This window comes from Agelaius phoeniceus, chromosome 6, assembly GCF_051311805.1.
Source record: "Agelaius phoeniceus isolate bAgePho1 chromosome 6, bAgePho1.hap1, whole genome shotgun sequence".
Classification (NCBI taxonomy): domain Eukaryota; kingdom Metazoa; phylum Chordata; class Aves; order Passeriformes; family Icteridae; genus Agelaius; species Agelaius phoeniceus.
In genome coordinates this window covers 12,259,063-12,281,308 of record NC_135270.1, presented here as the reverse complement: position 1 = coordinate 12,281,308, position 22,246 = coordinate 12,259,063, and the positions used below count along the sequence as shown (strand labels likewise).

Here is a 22,246-nt window from a genome sequence, read left to right as displayed (position 1 = left end):
CCCACTGTCATCTGGGCCAAATTTTTGTCACTGAGCAGTAGGTAGTCAGATCCTCCCTCTCCCTGTAGAAATGCAGATCACTTGTATGGGACATGGTTAAATGAAACTACTCAGATGGTAACAATTCAACACGCACTGAAAGTTTAGGAAAATGGGAACTCAAGAGAGGAGCAGCTCTGGCAGAGTAGACCTGAAGGTAAAGAGGCATGAAACATGACATAATAAAGTAAATCCAAAGTCTGTGATGACAGCTTGCTTGTATTTGTATTTGGAACAGAACACCTTCAGCGTTCCCAGGGAAAGATGGGATGCCACCAGGCATCCTTCTTAAAAACTTCCAAGGGAAAGTGAAGGAATTGTTATACCTGGAGTGCACTGGTATCATGAACCCCCTGCAGGCTGCCTGTGCTGTCTCAGACCCCAGCTTGGGGACCCCACTGTGTCCATGTGCTGCAGCAGAGATGAGTGTGTGGGCTGGGGCAGGAGCTGGCTTTGGCACGAAGGTAAATTGTTAAATGTGGCATCCAGAGCATGATAAATGCGGAAGGAGAAAGCTGCCTAGCAACCCTGTGGGCACTGGGGGAATAATCCTGACTGCTGCAAAACTTCCTCATGGTTGATGTAGCTTCTGCAAGGCAAGATGATTCTTTTGTGCCCCAATTAGTCTAGTGCTCAGCTACTTGTTGGGGTTTTTAGAAATTGTTAATTAACATAGAGTATCTTCAGGTCCAGATAATGTGATTTGAGAGAACAAAACCAAACCAAAGGAGACTTCAGGGCAGAACTTTTCTGGCTTACCCTGCACGTGAAGAATTCAGCTGGCACTTGGCCGTGTTTGAGAACAGCAGCTTTGGCAGGCGCCGAGGAATTTCCTGAGTTATGAAAAGGGCCCTGGGCACCAGAGAGATCACAGATAAAGCAGATCTTAGAAAATCATTGAAAGTGGAATTCTTTCCTGGTAAGTTGGTCACTTGATGTGGAAAGCACCTAGGTTTCTGACAGCCCAAGCACAGCAAGAACACCAAAAAAAGGAAGACAAATATGTAGAAAGCACATGATAAGAAAGTATTTTATCAAGACTTTTTAATTTACTTTGGTAGTAGGCTGAAATCAGTCATGCTTTCAGAATATTTTTATTAGCTGAGTATTTTTTTAGTTATAGTATTAGCAACTCCAGTGTGGTTGGAAAACAGTAATCATCTCTCTCTCTCAGAAATTCAAGAATCCCTCAAGCTTCTATAAATAACAGCAGAAGCCTTAAATAGAAGGGGAAGCACACATGATAGTACATTCCCCCAACCCCATATGTAAATCACATGGACTCAAATTCTTGATCTGGTTGGAGACAAGGATGGATTGAAGTGAAATATACTATTGATGGAGAGTGCTGTGAAATGTGATAACTTCTAAATGCTCTTTTGCTGCTTTGGGAAGTGCAGCTTTTGTTGTGCTATGGCTGATGCTGTTGTTTAATTCTTAAAAAATTTCTAGGCCTTCTTAGCTCTAATGCCTTAGTGTTAGCATACATCTGTGAAAATATGTATTTCTCATGGAAATGTCTTCTTTTCTGAAAGCAAGTTTAACTTCGGAGGTATGTAGAGAGGAATTCTCCTCTGAAGTCAATATACATTTTGGGCTATCTTTGTAATATTTTCTGCTAACTAACACAGAGATTCTGCTGTCTCCTTATCATGCATCAGAATAGTAAATGTACATTTTCTTCTTTCTTGGTGGTAGGTGGGTGGGGGAAAGCCCAGACATTTTAAGTGTGTAGCTTTGGTTTGATTTCCTAGGCTTTGACGACTTCAGACTTTCACTTCTTCTTTTACAACTACTTCATCTTTGACCATCTTTTGTGTCTACTCACCTAAATAGGCATAATAGGCATGCTTATAAGTTTTCTGCACATTTGGTTTTTGGTTTTTTTCTGTTTTCTCTTTGCATCATTTTGGTCTCTTTTTAAAAATTCTATATAAAATCCACAAAATTCAGTTGCACTTTGTCCCATGTAGTTGTCAATTAAAAAAAAAAATAATAGCACTGGCAGCATACCTTTTGAAAAGATGTGATCTGTTTTACCTTTGTATAACTTTTTTTAGCTGTATTTTTTTGCCTTTTTTACATTTTTTCCCACGCAAACCATGGCATGTAATACTAAATCCTTAACCCAGCCCATGTTGGTGGTACATCATCTTCAGAGGCTCAGCTCTGCATCATGCCAAGGGGTGATGTGGGCAGCCTGTTACAGGTCTGACCTGACCGCAGACAGTGTGAACAGCCAGGGGGAGGGATGGTGCTTTGCTGCTTTTTGGGAAGTGCTGGTGGCACAGGAGTTGCTCCTGCCCAGACTCTGCCTTCCTGTTGGTACTGAGGTGTTGGTCTGTGCTTGCAAAGCTCAGCTCGGGCTGAAGAACTTGAGATGGGCTGGCTAGTTTGTTTTTAGTAATTCAGTACTTCCTTAAAATTAGTCAAGTGTGTAGTCTCTTCTTGAAGGTCATTTCTCAAGAACAGACATGAGTGTTAGTGGGTGTCAGGTTCGTGACATACTTCATGCAAATAGCTTTTTAAAATAAAAATTTGAGAAGCACACCTAAACCCTTCCTCTTTCTGTAACATTACTTTCCTTTGCAGCTGAACCATGGGGTCAATGTTGAGAAGCAGCCCAAAAGCAAGCAGATGAGAGAAATCCATAGTTAATGCTTTAATCTGAATAGTCTTTTCTTTGTAAACTAAAGCTACATATTAAATTGTTTTCTTTGTTACTCATTTTCACTAGATATAAATATTTATAGTTTCAAAGGCTAGGTGATTGTGGTTGTTTTGATAGCTATCTGACTTCACTCTAAAATATTATTCTGGTGTTCCTGCATGCCTCTCCTGATTTTCAGCTGCATGGGGATATATGTACAAAGGGGAGCTGCATTTGTAGCTCTCTAGGGCTGGACCTCTCTGTGCTCACATTGCTTCTGTAACAATCAACTCTCTGAAACCATCAAGTGAGGATTTTTTGGTTATGTTTTGCAAAACTTTGTGGGGCAGAACTTGTGGTGACATCAAAGTATCACTTTGCACATGGTTTTGGAGTCACAGGTCTGCTCTGGAGGGAGCACACCATGGTTAAGGCTGACAGCAGTGTCACTGGTTTATCTTTTGTCCTTAGGTCCTGTCTCACAACTTGTGCACAGTGTTAAACGTTCCCCATGATCCAGTGGCCTTGGAAGAGCACTTTAGGGATGATGACGAAGGACCAGTTTCCAATCAGGGTTATATGCCTTATCTAAACAAATTCATCTTGGAAAAGGTAAGTTTTGAATTCTCATATTCTGTGCTTCCTGTATCAGCTTTTGTTGTTAGAGTGTCTTTGTGGTGACTGGTGCCTGCAGGAGGCTGCTGCTGGTGTGGAAACACTGGTTGGGAGTGTGTCTGTGGGTCCTCATGGCGTGGCTACTCTGGGGAGCCTGTGCCTAAAAATAGAAGAGTGCACTGCTCTCCACATCTTGTATTTCCTGTTACATCTGGCCCTTGCCTAAGCTGTGGTCATGCAGAACTGTGCTCATATTAATAAAGAGTAGGCACACAGTTTGTGGGAATTGGGAGTGGGGCTGTGGCCGAGCCCCATCCCCAATGGGCTGCAGCTGTGAGAAGCAGGTGAGCAGTGTTGGAGGTGATGAGCCATGGAGTGCTGAGGTGTTACTGACCAATCCCCAAAGGGAACAGAGGGCACACAGGTGCAGTGCATCAACATGAGGGGTATGAAAGGTTGGGCTAAAGAACAAGAAGGGCAGAGGCTTGCAGCCCTCTGAAATTGTGCAGTGATACTCTGTGTATTGTGGCTGTCTCTACTGTGACATGCTGTGACAATAAAGCACCTCAGCCTGAATTTATCTGAAAGTGTCTGGGAGCTGTAGCTTGTCCCACTTTATACTGCAGCTACAACAGAATATTGTCACACACTCCTTTGCAAACAGAAAGGGTAAAAATATCAAAATATCTTCACTGTTTGTCACCAAGTACTTTAATAAGTAGATCCCTTCAGAAGGTTACAGTGGGTGACATTAGGGCGTGAATGTCTTGCAAGTTCTTTTCCTTTCATGTCAGAGCATTATTCAGTCTTCTGTGGTGCCTTGTTTCAGGAGAAACTCTGGAAAGCCAGCAGGGCTCTCCCTCTCCCTCTCCTCTCCATCATGTTGTAAAGTAGGTGGTCACTGGGATGGAAAGTTAGGAAGCCCCAAACAATGATCTTCCTGCTTTTTTTCTGTCTTCTGTTCACATACTGGGCTGGGTAGCAAAAGCAGCTCACGTGATGGTGGAAACATCAGCTTCAACACCACTGATTTCTTGTACACTTGAGGGCCAGCCCCAGAAACCCTCAAACTTTGATGTTGTGGCTGCAGAGATACAGAGCTGTTTGCTCTGTTTCGTTATGTGAAGAAGTCCTGAGCTGACATACTGCCGAGAAGTCCAGTGCAGCAATTGCAGATGGTGCAAATTCCTCAGCCCCATTTGCTGATTTCTGCTCCTCCATTTAATAGTGGTGGAGAATGGGATATATATAATGCAGTCTGGCAGCTTATGTCTGGCTTATCAGCTTCTATCTAGTTTATCAGCTTCTCTGCCTCTCTAGTCTGTGTTCTCTCCCACCCAAAGAGTGTGAGAGACAGGCCAAGAGTGTCCTGTTTGATGTGTGGGAGTGGTTGGCCTCTAATACAGGTAGAGGTAACTCTTTAATGTCTTGGTTGTTTGATGCTGAAGAATCCTACTTTGTCCCTAAGAAGTTGTGATAGCCTTTCTGCTTCATCTTGGCTGTCTGAGATCCTGTGGAGACCAAGCAGTCTTTTTCCCCAAATTCTGGGATAAAAGAAAAGGCCTTAGTTTATTTTGACCACAGGATTACAGTGGGAGAGGCTGAACCACAGTGGGTTAATACTCTTTGTAGACAGTAGCAAGCCATTAAGTAAAGAAAACCCAAAAGAGATGTGTATGGCTTTTTCAAATATAAAAATGCTTTATTGTTAAAGAGTGTTTCTAGGGAGAATAGTTATGGAAATGAAGAGCAAAATGGCATTTAAGTGACACTTTTATATTAAAATTACAGACCTGGCTATGTAAGTAAGTAGGTATGAAAGGGAAGGACATGACTATGTATAATTTTTTGTTTTGTTTTATTCATATACTGATCTGGCTTCCAGTGATTGCCTGATATATCCATATCATCAGTTAATCTTAAAAGATTGAAGTGTTAAGGAAAAGGATTAAATTATCTATAACTTGATGTTATTTGATCTTGACTGAATGCTTGTAAATAAGAAAATTAGTGAAGTTGTTTGGACAGAAGGCTGTCTTTTTGGACAGGAAAAATCTTGTCTGTGACTTCTTTTAGAGATGAGTTTAATCAGTGCCAAAAGACAACATGCAGTGGGATGAAGTCACTGATTCATTGCGTGTCTCCTTTGTTTAAAACAAACAAACAAAAAAGCAAACAAGAAACTCCTTCTTTATTTTTCCAAGGCGTAATCTGTTATTTTAGATGGGGTGATTGTAGAAAAATTGCTGTTAGTATATTCTTTGCTGTTAGTATATTCTTTGCTGTTAGTATATTCTTTGCTGTTAGTATATTCTTTGCTGTTAGTAAGCAAAGCTACTAAAAAAGGAGTGATGCTTTATACCCCAGATACACAGGAAGTTCTCAATTTCCAGTCATGCATCTTACAGTGAGTTAATTGATTCAAGCAAGAGCCAGTGGCTCAAGAAAGGTTTTTTGATCTTAAGATATTTTGCTTTAAGACATTCATAAATATTTTATGGATGATTTCTTAAATTTCTTTTAAAATAGTTATATAGCTGTGACTTAGAAAATTATTGAGAGGACTTTGTAACCTTTGGAAATAACTTGTGTTGTACTCTTAAATGCAGTTGTAACTTTTTCTATTTTTTTTGGTGCTAACTTATCCTGCAATAAAGCTTTATTATATAGAACCAAGGAATCATCAAGAAAGGGACAATTGTGAAGAAAGACAAGGTAGTTAAGTGAGGTACATTTGCTACAACTAATTTCCTTTATTCACATAGGTAATTTCAGTAAATTATTGCAGTAATTAGTATGGTCTGATTGAAGATTTCCAATGTTATGCATCTTGTTACTCAGCAGATACATCTATCTAGAATTTTCTTGCATCAGAAACAAAACCTGTCTTGTTCTGTAAATGTCTCTTTCAGGAGGGAGCTGTGATTTGCCAGTATAGTGTCTTCATAATTTGTTTTACTTGGTTCCTTAACCATATTTTAGCATGTTCTGTTATTTACAACGTCTATCTTTAAATACCAATTGGAAATGTTTCCCTTTCAGTGATGGCAGTGGTGCCATTTTACAGCAGGCCTTATTCAGAGCAGGGAAGAGTCCTGGTGAGGGGAGGCATTGTTCAAACCTTAGGTTACCTCATCTTCCAGGCAACTTCATGAATGCAAGTTAGACTAGCAATGCTTGCTATATTTTTGTTATTTTGGAGAGCCAGGGCTTATGTGCTGATGTAATTATTGTCCTGAATAATTCCTAAACAGTGTCTATGTTCTGGATGACACGTGGGCCCCACAAAGTCTGTCTCAGAACCAAATCTGGATTCTGAAAAAAGGGCTTTCATGTCTAAAGTGGGATTGCTGCACTGTGGGACCTCTTCCCCTGTGGTAAGATGGTTCTGAAACCTCCTGTTCAACTGGTGCACAGCCCTGGTGGCAGGGACGTGCTGCAGGTGACCTGGGCTGTGACAGGAGTGTCTGAGGGGCTGCACTCCTGCTTTGCTGTGGTAGCAGAACCTGTGCACCACCAGGACATTTCCAAGGTGGAACTGCTCACTGTCAGGGTGGGAAAAGCACTGCCAGAAGAGAAGTCATGGTTCATTGGGCAGGGTGGAGAGGACACAGAAAAAGCACAGGCAAGAGTAGCCAAGGAGGGAAGTGCTGGTGAATAGAACAGAGGTGAAGGAATCCTGACTTCGGGCCCTTCATCCAGAGGGTCTTTGTTCATTCAGTTGATGTTTCATTCAAGATCTGTGTTTCTTGTGCAAGCAAGACAGATGCTGAGCTTGTGGCTGGAGCAGCTCTGGCTCCTACAGCTGCCACCTCATTCAAAGGACAGCTGTAGCCTCATGCAAGCTCTGATTTTTTTTGATAGCCTCACTCTTATGCCTGGAGACTATTCTTGTCATCAGGTTGGTTTCTTGTTTGCTTTTGGTTTTTTTTTTTTTTAAATCGTTTTTCCCCTCCTTTTCCCCTGCACCCACATCAGTTCATCAACTTCCATGTCTGTCACTGACTGAGCCAGTGTGCTGTGGTCACTGTATTTGACTGCTTGCCAGACTGGGCAGGAAATCAGACAGTTTGCATTGGTACTCTTCAAGCACCTGAGATCTGTGGTTTGGCTTATCTTTAGAAAAAACCACTGACCATTACTGGTCTCACTACCACAAGAGGTACAAGAACCTGTTCCTTAGATGTGTTTTCTAAAATCTCAAAGGGGCTTCCATTACTGTGCCAAACATGCCTTAATCAGTAACACATTGGTAAAGAAATAGCGTTGCTAAGTTATGGGGAGATAATAAATAGGTTTAATGTATAACTTAAACAAGGGTTTGAAAACAAAACAGTAAATTAGAGCTCTTGCCTGTATAAATAATTCACAGATCTGTAGATGCAGCTGCTAGATATGATAAAGGATAATGAAAACAAGAGGGATTTTTGTATCAATGAGGTGAAGGTTTGCAAGCTTGAGAAAAAACAGAGATTTTAAGTGCATTAGCATTTGAGGAAAAAATTATTCTGTGTTTATGAATACTCTTCAAGAGTTAGTTTGAGTAATGTGAAGTAAAAAACATACTAAGGGTCCTTCCCGGTTGTTGCTCCAATATTGCTTTTAGCATATCCACATGTGGATTTGGCTATGCTGGTTTCCAAATTTGCTATATAAAATCATCTCAGTAAGTCAGTGCAATAGGAGGGCAGCTGGAACTGGGTTCTGGAGATGGTTTGGAAGCTGATGTGCTAGAGGAAACACAGAGTGCACTGTAGCCTCTTTTCCATGGAGTCAGAGTGTAATTAACTCAACCAGAAATTGGAGGCTGGATGTCAGTTTTGCTAGGAGGAAATCCTTATTTTACCCCATGCAGGAAGTCAGACTAGGTTGTTACAGTGCTCTTTTTGGGCCTTGGTGTTTTGTGCAAACTGCAATTTTCTTGTGCTTTTTGTATGATGAAACCTGACAAACATTGTCTATCTGCTATTCTGTGCCATTCATGCATATCAATTTCTTTGTTGTTCTTCAATTTCTTCTCTTTAGGTTCAAGGGAACTTTGACAAAGTTGAATTCAACAGGATGTGCTGGACTCTCTGTGCTAAAAAGAACCTCTCTAAAAGTCCTTTGCTGATTAGTGATGAAGATGCATTTAAAGTGTGGGTTATTTTTAACTTCTTGTCAGAGGACAAATACCCTTTAATCATTGTACCTGAGGAGGTAAGAACCAAAAACTTAAACTCTTTAACTCCAGTTTGCCTAATATCTCAGTTGAACTGTGTTAAGTGTGGTACTCTCTAGAAATTTAAGAGGAAATATTGTTTAATTTAAAATTTTTATTCCCCTCTTTTAGTATTGTAAGGCCTTGGATGCATTTCTCTGTCTTCCAGGGTGGATATATGGGGATTTCCACAGGATACTTGAGATATTGATAGCTCTGTGTGTCTGTCATTTAAGCAGCCTGGACTAAACAGGATAAACAGGACATGCATGGATGTGATCTTTAATCACTGCACTTACTTATAGGTGGTTACAATTTTACAAGGTCCATGTGATTCTGAAAAAAAATGTCCTCATGTTCTGTGTTATTGTGACTTGCAAGGTGTGTCTTCAGTCTTATGTCACCCTCCTGATGGAAAGGACAATACAAAATTTTATGGTGGTGTCTGTTTCTGATAAAACCAACCAGCCCCTGAACACTCTTGCTTGAAATGTCTGAAGGAATAACACCAGAGAGATCTCTTTGTTCTTGCAGTTCATGAACAAGTATTGGCAGCACTCAAATAGGTATTTTAACCCTCAAGCAAGATTTTGGTATCTCCACTATTCTCCCCTTTGGGATGGGTGGGGAAAGAAGCAGAAAGATCAGAACTGTTGGCATAAATAATCCCTTGCAAAACTGTGTATGCAAATCCCAGTGGTTTGCAGTTCAGCACTGGAGGGATGGAATAATAAATATTTGCAAGTTGTTGAACAGCCAGGGACCAAAACAGTCTGGTTAACATGCCACTCACAACATAACTGTTGGACTCCAAGGTGTTGTGCCAAACCCTCAAGTACAGATAGCTCTCCTATCAAAAGAAACTCTTCAGTTTTGCTTTCTGACTCACTTTTTAGCAGAACACTTTCACTCTGCACATTTCTGATTTTGCCAGACTGGCCCATGCCTGGCATGCTGTATTCCCATGAGAAATGAGACAGTCTTCTTGCTTGCTGTCCCATTTGTTTCTGTTGGTTCTGGGAAACAGGGATCATGGTTATAAAAGCTAAGACAGCTCCTTTCTTAGTGGTGCTATATTTGGCATGGTAGGTCAGAGCTACTAAAAATGCCAAAACTGGGACTGAAATCCACATCTCTGGTTTGTCAGTGTGTCCTGCTGTGCAGCCTGGCTTACCTGTGGGCAGACATTTCACATCTCCTGAATTGCTGGCATGGTTAAAAGCTTCAGCCCTGCCAGCTCTGGGGTGTTGCTCCCCACTCCTTCTCCACCAAGGAAGCCCCAGATTGGTGCTGCCTTCTGTGGCTGCTGCCAGGTAATGGCAACATGTCTGAGCATTGGCAGATGTGCTGCAGAGTCAGCACTGAGCTGAGAATTTCCTGATTTCCAGATTTTCTATGTGCTGTTGTTTGCTTTCCTTCCCATCCTTAATGTCCAGGTTAACCTGTACTGCTCTTCTACTTGGATTGTTAAAAAAATTCTGATTGTGGATCTGTGTCTGCATCTCCTTGATGACAGCAAGATTTAAATTGTGCAATTTGTTTAAAGAAAGCTTACAGAGCCTGACTGACAAAGAAAGGCTGCTCTGTTCTTATCCTATACAATGCCTGTATTCACTCCACCTTCCCTCAGACCACACAGGTAATGTAATCAGCCACTGGAGGAATGCTGCCTGTTGAACACACTCCTTTCTGCTTTGCACTGGTCCTGCATCAGGTTCTCTGTACTTCTGGAAAATTTCCCATTTTCCAGAAAATTTCCCATTCTCTGCACAAAATTCCCAAAATAAAAATGCAAAGTCTCAGTTTCAGCCAGTTTTGCTTTTTCTCAGATGTTTTTTTACAAAATGCCTTGCAGGTCATGTGTACAGTGAGGGGATTTTTACAAAGTGAAGGAGAGGAGGAGGGGGATGGAAGCCCTGCTGTTTGTGCTGTTGATGTTTTGCTGAGAGCAGTGTAAACCTCTCATGTGTGGCTACACTTCCCACCCAGGGAGCAGGCTCTCCTGCCCTGCCCTGCTCTAATCCTTGGCTGAAAATATTGCAACACACCATCCACTGCAGTTCTGGTTCAGAGATCCAGCAGTTTGTGTGGGATCCAGCTGTTCCCCCTCCTCCCTCCCTTCCACTTGTTGGCTTTTGTTTTGGTTTTTTTGGTTGTTTTTTGGTTTTTGGGTGGGTTTTTTTTTTTTTTTTTTTCTTGTTTGTTTGTTTTTGGTTTTTTGTTTTGTTTGTTTGTTTCTTTTCCACTTTATAAGTAACTGAGATACTTGCCACATGCTTTCAGTTTGGAAGGGTGATCCCTTGAAGATTTTTGCATCCTCTGTTGAAAATTACAAGACTTTGGTCTCAATTTAATGTATTAACACAACTTCATGTGGAGCAGCTGCTCTTTGAGACATGCTTGGGAGCTTGGGAGTCTGAATTTCCTCTTTTTTTTTTTTTTTTTCTTTTTGCAATTTTTAAAATGAGATAAGTGGTTTCTGCTGTCACTTCATAGATCTCATATCTGGAGAAGCCTACTGCTTGAGTGCAGTTTCACTTTATTTGCACTGTGCTGACTAACTACTGAAGTCACTGTCTTTCCTTCTTGCCCATGTCATGTACTTTTGCCCTGGTGCTGCTGTGCTGGCCCTTTCCTTTTAGGCAGCTGAATGTGGCAGGGTGTTACCCCCAGCTACAACGTGTAAGTCTTGATTCCCTGCCCAAGGGTTCAATGGGCAGCAAATGGCTGCAGCTCATCCAGAGAAGGGAAAGGAAGCTGCTTTGGAAAGGATTCAGAGATGCAGGCTGAGAAGAGCTTTAGGCTGAGCAAGGTGAGGAAAAGAGTTACCAGGAGAGAATCTGAAAGCAGTGGAGAGGTGATGCAAGGGCAGATGCTGCTTGTTCAGCAGAGGCCAGGCTGAAAGCCAGAGGCAGTGACTGGCCTGTGCTCCTCACCTGCCCTGGAAGGAGGGATGCCAGCCCTGCACTTGAGAGAGATAAGGTTTGTAAAACCAGTGTGGGGAAGGGATTGGGTTGGGATGTGCAGTTCTGGAATGTGACTTCAAGCTTGAGAGGATCCCTCTGTGTTATGGGGAGAACTCAGGTGACACAGGGACAGGAGCTGGTGGCCACAGGGAGCACTGGGCACAGCTGGGAATGGCCTTGCACTCCAGTGTTCCTTCTGCTGCCTACTGGTGGGCAGCTGAGAGCACTCAGAAGAGCTGGGAAGGAGCAGAGATCCATCAATGTCTATTTTGCAAAGGTGCTCATGTGCCAAGGCAGAAAGCAGGGACTGGCTGGGAGCTCCTTCCCCTCCCCACAGCCAGATTTTCCATTAGATCATCTGAGATGCACACATCCAAGTGTGTGTTTCCTTCAGCTCTTGCAGGCATTACCTCTTCCATGAGAGGGATAGAATGAAGCAAAAAAGGTGGAGAGAACTGAATTCATAAGAGGAGAAATATTTCTATTTGTCATGAGCTTTCCTTACAAGTCACCTCTTAGTTGTTACAGACTTATTTGTGTGTCTTGGTAATTTTTAACCAGACATTTTCTGTTTTATAAAAAGGTTTTCAAGCACTTCCCCTTTCTTATTTCTGGACATGTGACTGCAGCCTTGGGAATGCTTTATCGCCTGAGCGCTGTGGTGTGTGGTTAGTTGTGTTTCTGGGCTATTCTTCATGGTGAAACTCAGAGATACACGTGCTGCAAGCTGCATACTCAGTGTTGTAATCCAGTGTTCACAGTTAGTTTCAAGTAAGCCAAACACATTTGCTGCTTTTGGCTTCACAAGGAAAGATTTGTACAGTCATTTTTCACTTGTCCTCCAATTTAAGGAGGTCAGGTGAGAGCTGGTACTTTTAGATAATTAACCAAAAGTCTTCAAATTTATTAACAGATGGCATTTCTAATCCTCCTGAGAGGAATAAGCCTTGTGTGGCTTTTTGTGCATGTCAAAATGAGGTGATGTTTTCTTAGCTTGGGGAGGTGAGAATCTGATCCAGTAGTGATTCTTCTGGAGTGTGTTTTTATGGCCATGTTTGCTTCCTTGTTCTGCATTCTAGTACCAGAAACTGAAAGAGTGAATGAAATACTGGGAATTGACCCTTGGCCCTTCAGAAATTACATTGAAACTGATATAAAGAGGATGAAAGCTGCTTGTGTGGGGTTTTAATTGACTCATGATCTCTAAAAGTTGATGACAGTGGCTAGGAAGATTTTTAGTCACTTGGTTAGGAAGACTTGGCATTCTTCCCATTTCACTGCCTTCTTCCTTGGCTGCTGAAATATGAAATAGTTTTCAGCTCACACAGCAGGTTGTTTCTTGAGTTGACCTTTACTATACTTCACTTAACACTGATTCAATATTAAAAAAAAGAAACAAGGTAGTGGCTTATGCTGGATAATGAACACAGTTTTGCTGGTGGAAAGGAAGAAACAAATACTTTACATAAAAGTAAGTGATGTTCTGATGGGATGAAGAAAAGGAGTTGGTGACTGTGAGAGGGGTTCTGACTGCTTTCATGGCTGTGGCCCAGTGACATATACTCCCACAGAATTTTAGGCAACGTGAGTAGACTTTTAACATCTGCTCTGTTAATATCACAAACATTATTTGAATAGTGTGAACCAGAATAGCCTTGTCTGCTGTGCTCTGCTGGGCATGAAGGCCTCCTTGGCATTATTTTTCTTATTCTAAGAGACCTACTCTATAGTGTATCAGAAATATTTGTGAAAAATCTATGATGCTTCATTCCTCATGGAAGCAGGAATACCTGGAAGAGGAAAACAAATAGACACTGAAACATGGCGGGGGGAAAAAGTGCCCTCTGAAAGAAGCTCCCAAACAGACTCTAATAAGAACTCTGTTCTTTGTTATTATTTTTGATTTCTCTTGGCAAAATTCTGGCTGAAAATTTTGAGATGGAAGCTGGTTTTGGTAGTGTGGAGCCACTGGGTCCCTCCTGGTTTATGTAGTGTTAACAACTCCCTGGTATTTTTGCACCTGTGTTTTGCATATTTTTGACCTGAAAGCAAGGCCTTGTTAAAATAGCAGCAAACATCACTTCACTTTTGCTTTTTAGCCACAAGAGTAGTTTATGTTTGAGACAGGAGACTTAATTTGTCAGTTATTTGCTGGGTTGACATATCTCTGTGGAGGAGGGGAAATGTCATTTGCTCTCAGGGGTTCCTCATTTGAGCACCTAATGGGTGGTTGCTATTTGCTTTCACACTTATTGCAACTTATTTCTTTGTATTTACCTCATACTTCCATATTCATGCTGTGCAAAGGTTACTGTTGCTGTTGAGCAGATAGATCAGATAAACCTTTTCTGGGAACTTTGGTTAGCCATGTATGTGACTAAATTCGAGATAAACCTTTAATTTTTTTAAATTTTAGAAATTGTATTGTAACATGCACAGGTCATTTTTCAGTTAAGAAGAGTTAATGTAGTTTAAAATAATGAGTATTTAATGTACTTTAGTGAGGTTGTAGGATATTTGTAGTCATGTAAGTGACTTGCAGATGGGGGTTGACAGACTTAAATGGTTAAATCTAATCTATGAACCAAAAAAAGATTAAAAGTGTACAAATGACACTAAAGGAAACAATGTGTTGACTTATTTTTAGTGTATTCTGTGATAACATGTACTGGCCAAGAGTTCTGCAATGCATCATTTCCAGACCATTAGTTTGATCCACATTTTATTTATATGGCTTGAGCAAAAATGGGAAAAAATTGATTCAGGTGTGCTCTTTGTGTGTGTGTTCCATTGTCTGCAGGTGAGACCTGGTACTTTTAGATAATTAACCAAAGGACTTTGAGAACTTGAGGCCTTAAGTTGCCATGCCTCAAGCAGTGTAAGAGGTGGTAAAATTCTGGAACAATGAATTTTATAGTTGGAGTTCTTCTTTTTTTTTAATGACTATTATTTTGTAGCATTTTGGCAGATATGTCATCTACCTAATTAAGTCTGAGTTATTTTAGCTTTCTTTCCAGTTCAGGATCATAGTTCAGAACTGATGCTGCTCAAAGGGAATGAGCAGACTGGCAGAATGTGTTTTGAACGTGGGTGAAAAAATCAAGGTTTTAGGAGGTTTGAAACAGCTTTTCAGTGCTCCTGTTTTTGCACTCTGTGAAGGCTTTTTTTGGGTTGTTTTTTTTTTTCTATAAAACATGTCTGGAGTAGGAAGTAAGCTGCTTCCTGCCAGTAACTGAATACTGAGGATTTATGGTAGTCAATGCTTGAAAGCCTTGGATTGTCTTTTTAACTTAAGGATTTTGGAGAGTGAAAATCAGCAAAGCTTATTTTAAAGGCTGTGAATTTGAATGCCACTTTTGCAGAGGCCTCTGTTAGACCCTATCTTTGCTACTAAGAACTGCACGAGGAGCTAAAACTTACTGAAGTGTCTTTCTTGGTAAGGCTGGCCTGAAAAACAATGCTCCCTACAATTTCTGGAAGCATATTCTGTGCCTGGCTGGGCTGTCTTCTCCTAAGAGAGACTTGAGGAGGATGTGACAGGCACAACTTGGAGGTGTGTGTACTCCAGCCCATTCAGAGGAGCAGGAACTTTCCTCCCAGTGCTGCAGCAGCTTTGCAGCTTCTCCTTTTTCTGCAGCTTTTACCCACATGCCCTGGAGCAGGGGCTGTGACACCAAGAGCTGAAATAGTGGGAAAAGCACATCCCTCTGCAGGGTGGATTTGGGATTTACTGTGCTACTGCACACTTGTGTTTCCTGAGCATAGACATGGGGGAAAGGAAGGGACTTGGCTGTGCCTGTTGGAGGAGAGAGAAACAGCAGCCATCATATATTGAGGCCTGGGAGTCCTTGTGGTGAAATGTGTGGGGGACAGAAACACTCCTTAATTTCTTTGTACTCCCAAATCTCTTGCATAGAGACTCAAAAGCCTATTAGACCAGCTAAAAGGTGACTCTGAGCTGTAGCAGGAAGGCCCTCACCTATTATTTCATTTAGAGAGTCATTAAAAGCATTTGCATGTCCTCAGAGCTGGGTTTACTTTAAAATACTGCAGATGTAGATACTGTAGATGGATTTACTTTAAAATACTGCAAATGAACATTGATGAGTTTAAAACCAACATAAAAAACCAGACTAAAGAGCCCTAGCCTTCTTTGCTTCTTTTTCATTCTTCTGTTTGTTTTGACTGGTGTTACTGTCCTGTGCATGGTAGTGCTTACAGAGTGATGAAAGATTAAAGGACAAGGAGAATTTATTTAGGTAACAAAAGCAGATGCGAAATATTTTTTCTTTTATTTCTTTTGATACAACTGTCAGGATTGTGTCCAGGGATGGAGTGCTTGAGAGCTAGAGAAGAGGGGTCAGGTGTAGATCATACCTTGGTCATTTTTCATTTCACTTCTAGTCCAAACAGCCTTCTTTTCTTATTTTTTTGTTATTTGTTTGCTTTCTGCTTGCAAAATACTTTCTGAAACTTCTTGCTTTCTCACGCTTCAGTCATTCACAGTTTGGAAGCCATTGCAGGGAAGGTCCCATGTGTTCTGTAGGAATCTGAAATATTAAATGAGGCTGTCAGGTTCAATTCTTTGTTTTCATGTGAAGAGAGTAACTGAGGGATGGGCTTGGCAGCGAAGAGTTCAGCTGAGACAGGAGTTTAAAACCTTTGTTAATTGAACCACCTACGTGTGGGGGCCTACATGTGAGCATAGGAAACTCACTGTAATGGGAGTCTCTGGAGAAACTTCCTTTATAGCTCTCAAACACTTGCAAATGTGTTTTCCTGCAAATGATGGATTTCTGCTTGTGTTTCTGCACAGATTGAATATTTGCTGAAAAAGATCACGGAAGCCATGGGAGCAGGCTGGCAGCAGGAGCAGTTTGACCATTACAAGATTGCTCTCAACACCAGTCGAGAGGGACTCTCCGCGTGGGAGCTGATCGACCTCATCGGGAGCGGGCAGTTCAGTAAAGGAATGGACAGGCAGACAGTGTCCATGGCAATCAGTGAGGTCTTCAATGAGCTCATCCTAGATGTACTCAAGCAGGTAAGAACCACAGAGAACGAATGTTCTAAAGTAGACTTGTTTATTGCTTTAATTAGAAAATGTTCAATTTGTGCTCAAATTTTTTTACCCTATTGAATGATGAGCCGGAGGAAATTAGATAAATTATCTGTAAGGGTTCTTTAATATGAGCTCATTTTTATAAAAGAAATTGTGCTGCTATTCAGATTGTTGTAATTGTAGCAGTATTATGAATGAGTTGCTTCTTGGGAGAGCTTGCTCTTAGAAAGTGAAAAAAGTGGGCTCTGACTTGAAATATTACCTTTTTTACACTAGTACCAGCTGCTTGTTAGTCCACAAAATAGCTGCATCATGCTCTCAGTTCTGTTTACAGCTCTTCAGTCTTGGAAATGCTATTCTGTAGTTTCAGTTATGCTGTAGGAAAGGCAGCTGTGCTGGGCACAACCTCTATATTTAAACAAGGGGGTCTGGACCAGGGTATTTTGGCTTCTCAAGTGCCCCACTTCAACAGGGCAAAAAGGTGTGGAAGAGCTCCAGAGGGCTGTCCCTTCTTGTTCTGCTTAGCAGGCTACATGACTGACAGCTTATTTACCTGCACTCAGACTCCAGAAATCATGCTGGCCTTTGTATTCTTAGCAAACTTCTTCCTTCAGGTTTCCAGTGACTGGATTATCAGTTTAGGAATGCCTTTAAAAACTGCATTTCTTTCATGGGAATTTGAAGTACCACAGGGACCTGAGGGGTCACAGCAGAGTTTACCTAGACAGCTCTTTAAAATTGACTTTTACCTGACAAGAGAATTTTTTTCATCTTTGATTTCTTGGTGAGGAGAGAAACTAAGGATTTCTTGGCAGGCTTTCCTAAGCTGTTCTGAAGAAACCATCAGAAGGTCTTGGCACAGGAAATTCTTTTAGAATACCCACAGAACAATGCAAAAGTCTATTTTTGTTAACTGCTGGTTGCCTGTTGGAGGTGAGGGCTGGGGACACACACACACATAAAGTCAGTTGAGGGCAAAATGAAGTCATTCTGCTGTTTGGTACCATGAAAATAAATTAACCAGTGTCAGTTCAATCCTACTTGAAACTTGTGAGAAAATCTGATTTCTTTTTGGTTTTGATAGTGCATTGTGTGTCTTCCCCCACACCTTTTTTTGTTTGTTTGTTTTGTTTTGTGTCTCCTTTCTTTCCTCTCTTGGTGCCTGGGCTTCTTTCTCAAGGATGTCTGAGTGCCTTTGAATGGTTCCTTGACACTTAAAAATAGTTTGTGTCAAGATTTGGCCCTGTGCCTCCTGGGCAGTTTGGACACTTACTGACCTGGTGGAGGGTGGAGTTCTGTGTGATTTCAGTATCCTGGTACCTTGTTGATTCTCAGAATTGTCCTGTTTATTGCAGTAATCACATAATTGCTTCAAGGTATTAATTAATGACACATGGTCTCATAACCAAGCATTGTGCTACCCTTTTTGTTGAACACATCCTGGATCTCTAAGGCTTACAGAGGGTAGCAGCAATAGTTAAATTTGTGGTATTTAGTGTTCTGAAAGATGTGTCTTTTGTGTGATGGTTGGTGTGAAAAAGCTCCTGCTTTTCAAGAGCTCTCAATGGGTTCTTGGAAGGTGAGAGGCAGCTGATACTGAAATAATAGGTAAATATGTTGCAGAAATTTGAGGGGAAAATATTAGTCTGACTTGGCTTTGAAAGCAAATTTGGTAATTCAGGAAAGGAAAAAAAAAACTCTGCCTATGACTTAGACTGTGCAAAGCATGAAAGATTGAAGCTGCAGGAGTCCTTCACATGACCTTGCAACCACCCAGAGCTCAGCCCCGAGTGTGGGGGTGGCAGACAAAGCTGTGCATTCCTGGTGTGGAGCAGGGGAGTGGGATGCCACCTGGGAATAGGCACGGCCTTGGCTCTGGACACGTTTCAGTGGCTAGAAAAGCTGAGCACAGATAAGCTGTATGTGTAGGGGTGGCTTGGGTTTTTGTTTGGTTTGGTTTGTTTTTTAAACAAAAAGGCTTCTTCAACTGTTCTGAATGTTTTCTTACTCCTCAGACCTGTAGAGAAAGATACCTTTGGCTTAAGTATGCCACAGCACATTGCTTTATATATATATTTAGTACAAGAACATTTGTATGTATTAAAAATGTTAATAGGTGTTTCAGTTATAGATGAAAGCCATTACAGAAAAATGTTCCATGGTCTTCCTTCCAACTTCTTTATCTTCATAATCTGGAATACTCTGGATACAGAGTATACTTTCTATATGACTTGTTCATAGCTTATATTGATGTTGATGTTTCAGTTTCATCTGTGGTTTGACTTTTTTTGGAAGTTAACTGTCAGACAAAAGTATGTAAGTATTTGGGGAATATGATTACAGAAATGGAAGGTACAGCTGAAATACTGGCTAACTTTGAAATTGTTTGGGGCTATGAGGTAACTTTTCTGTGTGCTTTGTTGGGTCTTTACATCTTTACATAACCAAAAAACCAGATGGTTCAGCAGAGGACAGGCATTTCAGCTGCTCTGTTGCTTTTAACAGGGCTACATGCTGAAAAAAGGTCACAAACGGAAAAATTGGATGGAACGATGGTTTGTGCTAAAACCCAATATTATTTCCTACTATGTAAGTGAAGATTTAAAGGAAAAGAAGGGAGACATCATACTGGATGGCAACTGTTGTGTAGAGGTAAAACCAGTCCAAAAACAATGTATGTCTCTAAAGATCAGAATTAATCATTTTTTGTGTGTGGGATTGACTCCTGGTATCTTTTAACAGAGCTTTTTTTTACTTCATACGACACCCTTTTAATAAAGGCTCTTAGTGCTGGTATTTGTAGCTCTGTGACACATAAGTGCATAAATGCTGTTTGACTTTGTAAATTAGATTTCACTGTTTGCAAAGCTAATCTTTATTGTTACCCATTCTAGGCCTTGCCTGACAAAGATGGAAAGAAATGCCTTTTCCTCATCAAATGTCTTGATAAAACCTTTGAGATCAGTGCCTCCGATAAAAAGAAGAAGCAGGAATGGATTCAAGGTGAGGTTTCAAAAATGCCAGTTATGTCAAAGTTTAGTGGAATTCTTACAGCAGTGCTTTATTCAAATTTGAAATTCTTGTCTTGTGATTTTTTGATATCTCTGTTTTGGGCACATGGAACTTTAAGGGGTCTGAGACTCAGGAAGAACTAAAGATCCACATAAGGGAAATCAGTTTTTGTCATGTAGGTGCCTCAATTCAGGCAGCCATAACCAAAATGAAATGGTTGTTATTGTTGTTTTTTATATTCACTGTACTTCTAGTGATGGGGAAAGGAAGCAACATTGTAAATTGTTGCTTTTGGGGAGAAAGCTTGTTTGTTTTGGCACTGTAAAATACTGGCTTTGGTTGTACAGTTCTGCTTGAAGTAGTATGGTTTGGTGAGCTAAGGATAAAGCTGGGAATTAGGGCTTGCTTTTCTAGTCCCACAGTAAAGGGAATAGGTCTCCCCTCTTGTGAGACCTTCCCAGATATGTGATGGGTACATCCATCTGCAGAGTGAGGTAGAAGCCCTTGCAAAAGCTGTTGCTGCCAATGCCATTGAAGAATGTGCAGCAGTTAAATATTTGGAGCTCTGGGCTTTCATTTGCACTTCCCTCTTTACCTGCAGCATGTGTTCATTGCACCAAAGTCAGGTGTATGATGAATGATTCAAAAGAAGACTTTTTTTCATGGTTGTGGTATGTAAATAAAATACCAAAATCATCTGCCACTCCTCAGCTTTGCTGTCTTAAATATTTTGTCACCGCATGTAAGTGAATGAGAGCTACTGTCTTACTGGGAGAAAGTTTTCCCTTGGAGTATCTAAAAATTCAGGGTTTAAGGTTGGCTCTAGGGAAGGCAGGTAACACCTTACTCCTTGCCAAGTCACTGAGTCTAGGTAGTAAGAAATCCTCAAGGGTTGGGGTTTTTTCTTGCAGCCAGGTGTATGCGTGACTCGTATGTCCATAGCCTGTTACAAATCAATATTGGGATTGACACAGTGCAGTGGAATTGCATTATGTCAATTGCATTAGACCTTATCCTTGTGGCACGCAGCCAGCACTGAGAGCTAAGTGCCTTTCACTTCTGTCAACACAACTCTGTGCTGACAGCCAGCCTGATGAGAATTAGGACAACTGACAACAGTGCTCTCTGAGTTAAAAATACATTCAAAAATCCCCAACCCCGCAGCCAGCACGGCACAGCACAGCAGAGCACTGCGGGTCTCTTCACCAGGCCTCCCCAGAAAGTTGAGCGCTGCCCTTCACGGTGCTCCCCTCTGTCCCCGCAGCCATCCAGAGCACGGTGAGCCTGCTGCGGGCGGGCAGCGCTCCTCCGCACAAGGAGGCGCGGCAGAAGCGCAAGGAGCTGCGCCAGAAGCTGCAGGCGGAGCAGGAGGAGCTGGAGCGGCAGATGAGGGAGCTGCAGGCGGCCAACGAGAACAAGCAGAAGGAGCTGGAGACCGTGCGCAAGGTGGGAGCGGAGCCGCCGGCGTTCCAGCCCGGAGTTCCGTGCCTGTGGCTGGACTGGTGTGTCTGTGCTGTTCAGGCACATGGAGCAGACTCCTCCAGAGCAGCTGTGCTTGTGTCATGCCCCTGTACTGAGCAGTCTGGTGAAGAAGAGCCTGCCAGCTCTGTTGATGGTGTCTGCAGACAGGAGAAACCAATATTTTCAGTTTTCCTTTTCTGTCAGACACATATGTCAAACATGGGGCTTTGCATGAAGATTTTCTTCTATAGTTTACCCAAGTTTTGTTATGTTATTTGTATGTTTATGGGAACTCTTTTCTTCCCACAGATGAATTTCTATAATTTCTATGTTTGAAAACAAAATATGTGGCTTTTCTTACTTTTAGTGTGGAGTGTGCCTTGAGAAGAGCTTAGAACCCAATATTCTAATTCAAACCCTCCCCACTTCCTGCCTTACATTTTGGCTGCTGAGTCCCTGGTGCTAGAGCAGTACAGGTCTTCCTTTGTTTACTCTACATGTCTCCACTACCTCCCTAAATTAATGTAAGTTTTTTTCATTCCCATTTAGGACAAATCTGCATAATTGTTTGAGCTTTTCATAAATAAAACCCACCAGCTTCAGCCCTTAGAAAAAAAAATTCAGTGGTCTTTGCAGCTATAAATATTGTGAGGACATTTAGAGTTTTAAGTCTAGAAAGCAAACAAAATTTTTAAAACCCACATTTTTTAAACTCTTGCCATTGTCACAATTTGTGGCAAGGAGAAATTTGTCTTTTTTAAAATTAGTCTTGCACTGATAGTCCTGATGTAGGTAATTATTACTCTGTTTGCCTTAAATGGAGTCTGACAGTGGAAAACCATTTTTAAATTTAATTTTGGCACCTGTAGTCTGCCTTGTGTTTAAGATTCAGAATGCAACATAGACAATAAAGGATAGCCTATGTTACCTTCTACTGCTAAGTAATGTACCCATTAACAGAAATAATAAGGTAGGATTTCTGCATTGTTTACTTTATGGAAAAACACTTAGGGGGGAAGGCAACATGGGAGCAACCCCAAAGGAGCAGTGGGATGTTGGCAGGCTCCAGGGAGTTTAATAAAAATCACAGTTTCATAAAAATCACAGAGAGTTGTGGCCAGAAGCATCTTTTGGAGTGGGTTGGATCAAAAAGATTTTTCAAGGAAGGTGTCTTAGGCTGTGACATGAACTACTGCACTTTGCCTAGGTGGAACTAGGGAGGAGGCACATTGTTGGAGGAA

At 41.4% G+C, this 22,246-nt stretch overlaps 1 protein-coding gene across 1 annotated transcript in view; it reads left to right on the top strand.

Moving 5' to 3' along the window:
- Positions 1-22,246, top strand: part of SWAP70 (switching B cell complex subunit SWAP70) — a 36,225-nt gene that overhangs the window by 5,696 nt on the left and 8,283 nt on the right. The window contains exons 2-7 of the mRNA XM_054635144.2: positions 3,161-3,301; positions 8,330-8,503; positions 16,287-16,514; positions 19,038-19,184; positions 19,427-19,535; positions 20,809-20,990. Of these exons, the coding sequence (XP_054491119.1) occupies positions 3,161-3,301; positions 8,330-8,503; positions 16,287-16,514; positions 19,038-19,184; positions 19,427-19,535; positions 20,809-20,990 (981 nt within the window). The remainder of the gene's footprint in view (positions 1-3,160; positions 3,302-8,329; positions 8,504-16,286; positions 16,515-19,037; positions 19,185-19,426; positions 19,536-20,808; positions 20,991-22,246) is intronic.